Source organism: Anguilla rostrata, chromosome 8, assembly GCF_018555375.3.
Source record: "Anguilla rostrata isolate EN2019 chromosome 8, ASM1855537v3, whole genome shotgun sequence".
Lineage (NCBI taxonomy): Eukaryota > Metazoa > Chordata > Actinopteri > Anguilliformes > Anguillidae > Anguilla > Anguilla rostrata.
In genome coordinates, this window is record NC_057940.1 from 7,087,937 (window position 1) to 7,098,124 (window position 10,188).

General features: G+C 40.4%; 1 protein-coding gene across 1 annotated transcript; it reads left to right on the top strand.

Moving 5' to 3' along the window:
• The first annotated feature begins 5,591 nt into the window (after window positions 1–5,591).
• On the top strand, window positions 5,592–8,582 carry mplkip (M-phase specific PLK1 interacting protein). The gene is made up of 2 exons (XM_064346135.1): window positions 5,592–6,172; window positions 6,724–8,582. The coding sequence occupies exons 1-2, from the start codon at window positions 5,786–5,788 to the stop codon at window positions 6,922–6,924; spliced, it is 588 nt and encodes a 195-aa protein (XP_064202205.1). The 5' UTR covers window positions 5,592–5,785; the 3' UTR covers window positions 6,925–8,582.
• Window positions 8,583–10,188: the final 1,606 nt, after the last annotated feature.

The following is a 10,188-nucleotide window of genomic DNA, read 5'->3' on the forward strand; positions in this document are numbered from 1 at the left end:
GCTCATTTAGCCAGGATAATCGGTGGAAACAAAAACCTAAAATTCATCCTCGACCAGCAAGACCGGACTTGCCCACCCTTGGTCTAATAACTTCCACTTCCTTCAGTGTAACCAATGCTGGCCTTTTTTAATTTCAGAAAATGTACTCCGGTCTGCATATCATGAGGAACGCCATTGTGGCGGCAGCAACTGGGGAAATATATCAATGTGGTCTCAACTTCTATGATTTGAATTTGTCGCTATGGCAACAATCCGAAGGAGGCCGATGGGACCGTCAGCCACAAGGTGGGAATGAACCCAAAAAAAAGAAGATCAAAGTATCAAAAATCGAAATGGAAGCAGTGTAAGAAGCGACGGCTTTTTGGACCGGTCTCTAAGTTCAGGGCCTGTGGTAAAACCAATGGTTTCCTCTCATCGAATCATTGCACTGTGGACCATTGTGCATGGTCCCCAAAGGCTGGGCAGCTCCAGCGAAAAAGAGAGGAATGTTTTTTTTTTTTTCGATTTTATGAAGCAAGAGAGGATCCTTCACGTCCCTGCCGTCCTGGAGTGTGTTCAGCTGGCCCCGTGCTCCGTTTACTCAGTTCCTTCTTCAGTGGCGCATTGGACTGAGGTCATAGGTGATCCACATGTGATGTGGCTGGAATGCTTGCTCGTCTCCACTAGTATGCAAGGTATGCAGGGGCGTCGTAGTGGGGGGAACAGTAGGCCTGACTACCCAGGGCCCGAATGGGGGGAGGGCCCTCGAAAAGCCTGGAGTGATGCGTGAGAGACATGGATCAAGAGAGGAAAGGGGGCCCACAGAGACTGCTTATGTATAGGGCCCAGAATTTTGTGCTACACCCCTGAAGGTACGTACTGTAAAAATACTATATGGATGTTATACGAGAATAACTAAGGAAAGTATTGGGCAGATTGTACTGAATATCAGAACAGCCCAGTATTATTTCAATACAGGTTTTACTTTGCTTATATGCCATCTGTAACCAGCACATGCCAATCGAAATAAACAGCCAAGGACCAGCACAGTTTTTTGCACATTTTCCACCCATTAGGTTTATGAAAATTGACTTCTTTCAGAAACCAGTGAAAATAAACTGTATATATAATTTTGACGGGAAACAAATGGCCTATATCAAGGTGAACAGGGAACTTCACCTTTGAGAGTGGCCATCCAGGCTGTCTTTACAAAGCAAGAAAGTTACAAGAAAAAACAGAGATCCCCTTGACTTCCTCACAGAAATTGGCTCTTTACGTAAAAAATAATAACAATAAAGCTTAAATCTTCATTACCCCAGCGATCTAATGTTATAAAAAACTGTGCTCTGTTTTTCAAAACACAGTCCATGTTTCACGTCATTAACTTTCACCCAGAATGAAAAGGGTATTTAACTCAAACCACAGTCCCTTTGAGCGTACGCTGCTAATGCAGTCCACATGTTGTTCAGAAGTCTTGACTCCACTTAAAACCATTAATTAATTCACTATAAAGAAATAAAAGCCAGCTTTCAAAGCTACAGTGCTCCTGTGCAATAGATTCTGAGTCATTGAGAAATTCTCAGACTTAAGATTTTGTACTCTATGGGTTAAGTCCCACTTATGGAAAATCATCTTGGTTAGCTTGTATTTTGTGTGTGTGTGTGTATAATTTTTTGCATTACATAGGAAACCCCAGTGGCAGTGTAGACGGGATTATGTGAAATAAGGGGTGAAATTAGATCCAGCTTCTGAGGATCATGTGCAAAAATGTCATGTTCATAGTGAAAATGTGCTAACAATAGGCAAAATCCATGGCTCCTCCATGAACTCAACTGCTGAGCAGCCATTTTGGAGAGACCAAAGAGATAGATAACTGTAAAATCTGAAGAGTAACTATGGTGCCAATTAATTACCTCCTTCTACAGGATGCCTTGAACACCTGCCACATCATTAGAAGGACCTAAGTATGGTTTGGTTTGGTTCAGAATTTTGAACCCCTAAGCGCCCCCCCACCCACACACCCACCCACCCACTACTTAGCACAACCATCCAAATATGGAAATCAGGTGCATAAAGGGCCACTTAAACCACCCTTTAAACAAAGGAAAAGTACTTATGAAAAGTGCAAATCCAAAAGGCTCAAAAGATTCCTACATCTGTACAAGATGTCACATTTAGGTACTGACAATCCCTCTCTATAAGGATCTGGTCTCCGGCTCTGTGGGTGTCCCCGATCCTCAGAAAGCCTTTATATCGCTGTCGCTTCAGGACATTGTACTGGGCCCTGAAGAATATAAACCATTACTCATGCAATGCTCGGGATGAGAGTCATATTATACGCACACAAAGCACAAAGCGCAAAATGAACAGCGTACAGTAGAACCTCTTTCAGGCTGCTATTGCCACAGACAGATAATATTAGTTTCCACATCACTCCTCTTTTTTTTTTTTTTTTGGTGCATTCAAATTTAATTACAGCATTTAAACCATTCACTAGCCAAACAGGAAATTAAGAAATGAAGCAGAATGAAACGTGGATGTGAAGCGTTTGCGGCTTTAATCCTTTCGAGTGGGTTTTGACGGAGCTCTCTGCTACACTTCTGAAGCTGCATGTGTGACTCACGTCTGTGGTGTGCCCAACAACCCCACCCCCTCTTCCCCAAGAAAAAAGAGTCCATTAAAGTAGACTTGACAGAGGAGCAAAACTAAGCAGGGTTTGCTATTTTCAGAGCTGTTGGAAAAAACCCAAAGGGGTTTTCTCAAGAACACAAACAGACCAACATGACCGACGGTTGAGTAAAAGCTCAATCAAAACCCTCCAGTGATCTTATATATGGAAATTTAGGACTTCCTTTCCTCGTTTGAATGTATTATTAGTGCATTTCTTAGAAAGCGGGTACTGTACTCCAAAAAGCACCGCCTCTACCTCATGTTGGTTGGAATGAAAATCCCAGGAAACTACAAATGGTGCACACAAAAGTATGACTGTGTCCCCACCTGTCTGCAATCCAAGTTATTAAGGGTTTTTTAATATATATATATATATATATAAAATATATATTATAATTATATATATATATAATTCGAATAAATCAACCGCAATTTTTTATTTATTTATTTATTTGTACTATGTACTACTCACAAACAATACAATTAACTACTGTTTTATTAGGATGGGAAGGTACCAGCTCAAACTGAATGAATCAAAGAATAACACTGAATTTGTTATTGCAGTTTAGGATGAGGATCAGTTTTCATGGAGTTCAATCTTGTTCAGTCGCCACTGAATGTACACATATGACTTCCAAGAATACAAACTTAAATAGAAAAGGAAATAAGTAAAACAAACAAGAGTCCATTTCGGACTAGCATTAATAAGCCATTAAGTACATGGGCTTTGAAAGTAGTGTAGGACTGTTTTACACTCTTTCAAGTTGGGTCCAAATACCAGAGAAATAGACAAATTAACAATACAAAACAATAAGGCACAAAAACGTGGTATTCATATTTGACAAAAAATAAAATAATCTATAAGCTATATCAGTAAAAATTGAATCCAGTAATGTTTTTTTTATTTATTTAAAATGATAAACCTGTTTAATATATCAGGGGCAGTGCAAATATAAAATGTACTAGTACTTTCATGGGACTGGCACTCATTATATTAAAATTCCCTCATAACTGCGAAACAATATTAAACCTTTTTTTGCATGTTTTCATAACGAAAAACAGATGTTAACCAATCTAGACAACTTACATGTCCAGTTCAGTTAAGGTCTGCCCAGACAGATAAACCACTATTTATTTCCAACGTGAAAAACTGGAGGTCACATCTGATCTATTGTATTAGTTATCTTTGGATCTAAATCTAGCTCTCTGAGCTCCATTCCACTCATTGGCAGGTACCTGCACGTACATGCACAGAGTGAAAATAAATTGAGGTTCTGGAACACTACCCATGACAGCGGTACATTCTGTAATAATGTTTTATTGACATTTCTGCAGGCTTTATCAGAGCGGATTATTGGCAGTTAACCATCTCATATTTGCACAAGATTTATCTGCGAGCATTTTCATAGGCGCATATTTCATAGAGGTGCAACGCAATTACAATGCATGGGTGTTTCTGTGGAATATACAGTAGGTCACATTGTCCAATAGAATACTGCACATATCATCATGTGACGACTATGATATTGACCGCTGAGGAAGTATCACACGCATGCTGGGGAGAAGAAGAAGAAGAAAAAAAAAACTTTGATCCATTTTGCTGGACTATCTCAGCAGAACCCATCAATCCTTACAGGAAAGAAAAAAGAACTATTTTCATTTGTGCAGCAAAAAATAAAGACAGAGATAGTCTCAGCTCAGTACTCTGCTGTGTTATCTCAAGGTCTTGCTCATAGAATGTTATCTAATAGCTCAGAGACATTGTGATGATTTATCCCTCTGGCAGAATCATAACCTTTTTTAAGCACCTGGTGACGCCATTATGTCTGTCTCTGACATTTTTGACTCTAGCTGGAGGACAGTTCCACAACGGGGGAGTACAGCAGGTGAAGAATCTCAGTCCGTCTTCCTGGAGGTGTTGCGGAAGTATCACCAGTACCCCCCCCCCTTTTTCGGGGGCCGGTTGGACCAGCTGTGCATAAATAAGAGCTAGGCCTAGCTGTAACGTAAATCTCCACTAATTACAACTTGCGCACCACTAACATAAAACATGATTCACCACACAACACAGCTGGAATGTAACCCTATGTATAAACTTAATATTGACATGTGGACTGGTCAATTAGATCAGAATACGTTTCTGCAGGAAAAGTGAATGTGGTGGCAGACGTTACCTATTTTGAGCAGACACAGCCACGGTAATTTCCACACAAATGCTTTTTTGCCTTTACCAGCAATTCTTACAGACAATGACAGGACTGCTCTTATTTTTAGAAGGCCTGGGTTAATTGAAAACATTAATGAAGATTAACAACAAGCAATTGCAAATTTAAACACCACTGCTGAACATATTACGTGCCCGTCCCATAGTCTCCACCTCTCATTAAGGAAAAATTAAGTCTTTTCAAGTCGGTATTTACATGGATCCATGTCTGCTGCAAATTCAAGCCTGGGTCTAAAAGGAATCACACCATTACAACAGCATCACAATAACTGAACACTTTGTTGTGGCAAATGTGGGTGGGAAAATTATGCTTCAGTAAAAATATTTTGAAAGCATTCAATACATGTACTTGCGCTTTTTCAGTCTACTCAAACACAAACTATGATTTGTGTATATTATTATTATTATTATTATTATTATTATTATTATTTTACTCTCACTTTCAAACTGAAGTTTCACAAAAATCCATTAAAATCTGCATCATGTATGTTGATTTTTCAAAACTGAATATTAAATTTCATATCTTATGATAATTAGCTCGAGAATTCACAACACCACAGAGGCAGTTAACGCTGATCAAAAAATATTTGCAAGACTATTCGTTTAATTATCAGTCAGCAGGGGGGAAAAAACCACACTGCATGTGATCAGAAATTTGAAATAGGGTAAAGAAACCATCGTCACTAGGAACCTTACACCGAGTGCGTGTGTGTGCTTGGGGACGTCGAAGACTGTGGTACACTTCCGGGTTGAATTTTTCCTCAACAAGATGGTGGTGGTTTGACTCCTTTGTTGTTTAATTTCTAGTAAAACGAATACTTTACCCGAGTAGAATTTAATTGCGTAGGCTTTCAGCGCTTTGCTCTAAATACTAAAACTGTTAGTCATTGTTGCGTGTAGTGATATATACCGATGCACAGACCGAATTTCCGACATCCCGCTCCACCGGGAGGAATGGGCCTGCGGCCGGGGGTTTTCCGTAGCCCTACAGCTGGATTTGATAACGTAGGAGCAGGCAGGTTTCCTCCGCCTGTTTGGGCTTATCCTAACGCTCCTCCGTCATTCGGGCCGAGGCAGGGGCAATATTGTGGTTCGCCAAATACTCCGCCGAGAGATTTTTATGGTAATAACGGAAATGCTAACAACAATGGTGGCGGGAGCGGTGGGAAAGGGCGTTTTTACCACAGTCCGTCTCCCGGTCACACGTCACGGAGACCGAACTCCAGCCCTAGATACACTCCACCTTACAAAAAATCCCCATACCATTCTCAGAGTCCTGGACAACATATGAGCCATCAGGTAATTATAGGAGGCATTGATGCCTGGTTATAATATCGGAAAATACTAAACCAGCGAGTGCAGATTGCTAGCCAGGTTACCTAAATTTAGCTAGCTGACGTAGAATATTTTGTCCGTTACTAACTAAGCATTAACACGACGAACAAATTGATCGGTAGAATCGACATGTGGTTCTGTAGCGGTTCCTGGCCTATTAGCTGGGTAGCGGGACGTTAACGAGGGGGTAGCTAATGTCTTCATTGTCTATTCTAATTATACAAATCGTGAATTACTATTAAATTAGAGTCAACAAGTGAATAAAACTCAGCGTTTGCTTAGGTATTTGTAAAATGGTCCGGTTCAGTTGGTTAATCAGCTATTATGTGTTCTGTTGCATTATATTGTTGAGTGTTGTTGTCGACATTGATACTTGGATCCAAGTTGTAATGAAGAGGTGTACCTTTTGAAATGCTATTCTGTCCAAAGTAGGCTACATTAATTTCAGCCAGCCTTTGGAGACTCGGTGGAATGTTTTGATTAACATCTCTCTACGTGATGATTCTCTCCCGAAGGGTTCGCCACGGACCTCCACCCCGTTCGGGTCGACGCATGGCAGGGAGAGGGTGACAAATGATGTGGAAAAGTATTACAACCCGTCAATGCTCCAGGACCCCTGGGCTAGTCTCCAGCCCGTCCCTGTCACAGACACGCAGCACAAGGGCAGTGCAGAGCGAATGACAAACACGGGCAGGAAAGGGAGATATTTCAACTAGAGGTATAGCTATATACGCACACATGTATATAGAAACGCAGACCTCCGGTTGCGGCACCCGACATAGCCCACGCAACGTCCCTCGTGAGTCATGCATCAAACTGCTTTTCTTACTGGGGGCATTTGGGTGTTTGCCAAAGGAAATACAGTGGAGGGGTTGTGTTTGTTACCTCTGTGTGGGCTCGGCAGACTTGGAGCAGTCTAGAATCACCAGCAATCAGACGTACTGCTACCTGTCGGTCTGGCTCTTCTACATTTTCAGTGCTTCCCTGTCTGCATGCAGACATGGTGAAACCACTTTTTTTTTCTCTTTTCTTTCTTTTAAATATGAACTCAAATAAGGTTCAGCTCTATCCATGGCAGGTGGAAACATCTATATTCGCAGCACATGTAAGAGGTCAAGTGTAGTAGCTCATCTCGTTGTACATCTTGGATTCTGGAACGAAGAAGAATTTCTCCCTTGCCCCTTACACAAAACTGATTGGATTCTAGTTAAGCTATATTTTATAGCGCACTTGTGCAACTGCAATAATGGCAGCAATTCCACAAATGAGTGTAAAGTTACACTCTGGAGTTCACGTTTTCATCGTATTCTGTAGCCTCTGAAACTTGGGGCTGTTGAACAGGTCATTTTATTTTCTTATACATTTTTGACAATAAAAAAAAAAAAAAAACATGCTTTTCTCTATACACAGCGGCAAAATGCATCAACGGACTTGGTCAGCCATTATGAGTTTAAAAGTGAATTTTTCTTATGTCTTTAGGAAAAACAAAAAACTGCACTACACTTTAACCCATTGAACTCTGTTTCAATTGTGACCAGCTCAGGATTTTCTATATGTATATATTTTATCAAACGACTGCTTTTCTTAGTCAATAGTTATTGTTTTTTTTGTTTTTGTTTTTTATTTCTAATGAAATTATTTACTTCAAGAAACCACATTAATATGAGATTGAACAATACACCATTTTGTATGGTATCAACCTGTATTTTGTTTTTATATCTACATATGTGGCAGTAAGTTCTGTTTTTATGACATTTGGAGATTCGAGGACCGTTTTTGGTCAGATTTTAGGGTTGAACTCTTGTTTGGGGCTTCAGGCTTGTCCTAATTTAAAGTTTTAACGAATGATTTGTTTTCTTTATTGCGTTCACTTGTGTATTGCCCGCTGTATTTGTGTGATCCTTCAGACCAGTGTGACGCGCTAGTAAAATGTTTTTCCTTTCTTTGAAGAATTGCATGCTAAGGAGAGAATGTTCTCCCCCCCCCCCCACCTTTTTTTTGAATTGCTCGCCGTGCTTGCTTGTATTTTTAATTTGCTTCTGGCTTTGATCTGTAACAGTCACATTAATGTGTAAACATTGCTGGTGCGCTAACACTCGGTAGTGCTGCTTCTTAGGGCTGTAATCCCCTTCGGTAGCATGCGTTGTTCATTTGAGTTTGTGTGACACGCCCTTTAGCGCATGTGGTGCTGAACCGCTTTACTCATTTGATATGGGGAAAGAAACCCCACCCTTTGCTGCCATTTGTTGTCTAGTCTTGTTTGAGTCGCAGACTGGCTGGATATGTTTCCATGACGATGGCTCACTGAGTAGACGTTGGGAGATAATGAAGAGTCAAGGACAATAAAAAAATATATATATTACGCACACACGTATATATAGTGTATGTGGTTGAATGACAAAATCAAATTAAGAATTTGAAATTATTATAGATTTATTCACATTGAAATTGAACCCAAATTTCAGTTGTAGTTTGAAAGTATACAAAATTCATGGTGTTGATCTTTCTCTCTGTGGTTTAACTTGGCTGAAGAGCAAATGGATTGGTTTTCCTCAAGATTCCATAGATTCTGAATTTTAAGCCATGGGGTGATTAATCAAACTAAGCATGATTGATGAATGCAATCACACTGAGTATGAAGAGATTGAGAAACACAGACTAGGAGTTTACAATAATTCCTTTAGTATGGTGAAATCCACTGTTAAGTGGAATGTGCTTCTTACCCATGAGAGGCTAATATGCAGATTTGGCCCCCCTTCATAATAACCAGCCAGACCAGGAGGAAAATGATCGATGATGTCACTGGCAAGCCAGCATTGACTTTGAAAGATCTGCGAGGCTGTGTCTGATTGGAATGTTCGTACATCAACAGTCTGGGAGGGAGGAAAAAAACAGCCTGTATAGATGAGTGGACAGACATTACTGATATTACAGACATTACCTTAAATTTCTGTGGTGTGGGGAAAAGAAAAGCTTCCCATGTCAGAGGTGAATCATAAAAAGTGTTTACTGTATTTTTTAAATTAATCTACGTGAAGAGATTCAGAAACTATTCCGAGGCACTGTATTGAAACCGTTACACTGGGTGTTTAGTGAAAGGCTACACAATATGCTAGCATTTTAATTTAGTTCATCATTTCCTTAAGTTTATAGGCTGATAAGGTGTCTGCAGTGTATAACAGTGCATTCTAAGCCAGCATTTCTTTCATCAGATCATTAATGTCATAGTAAGTGTAGACAACTGTTACTTGAGTTTAACAGTTACAAAATGACCTTTTATTACCATAGTAACGGTACACAGTTGCTCATGTTTTATTAGAGGCGTTAATTTTTGCCTTCCATAATGGAATATCCAGCTGTTAAAACTTACTGGAGGCTTGCCTTCTAAAGTTAGGTTTTACAGTGCTGCGGCTCATAGGGTTTATAGGTACTATGCCGGGTTTATGGGGACCTAAAAAGTGATGTCAGGAGTCTGTTGGAGCCCATGGGGCTCTCTGTTGCCCTCTCGGGGGTAGAAATCTGTTAAATTACAAGCAAACAAGAAAAAGCGGATGCGTTTCTTCCAATGTCTGCATTTAGACCCTTTTACCTGTACACCCCCTTGAAGAGTGCAGTACAGAAGTCACGGAATCGCGTTCGTGCAGGTGGAGCAATACTTGTGGTGAGAAGGGGAATTCTAAGTTGTGGAGATATTTGGCAGTTGGAAAGAGGAGGGAGTCTGAGAGGGTGGAAATCAGGGTTGTAACACGTAGGTACAAATTCAGTGAGTATCAGGGGCGTTCATGCAGTTGCCCCCGGAAACAGCCTTCTAATGACAGAGGATTCACTGCTGTCGTGAGTTTTGTGCATTTCTCTGCTCTAGTTATCATCTCACTGCTGTGAGTAACACTGGCACAGGGTCTACAGTGGCATGGGATATTTCACGATCTGGACGATTAAATGCAGCAAACAACACACCCATACATTGTAATACTTCACAA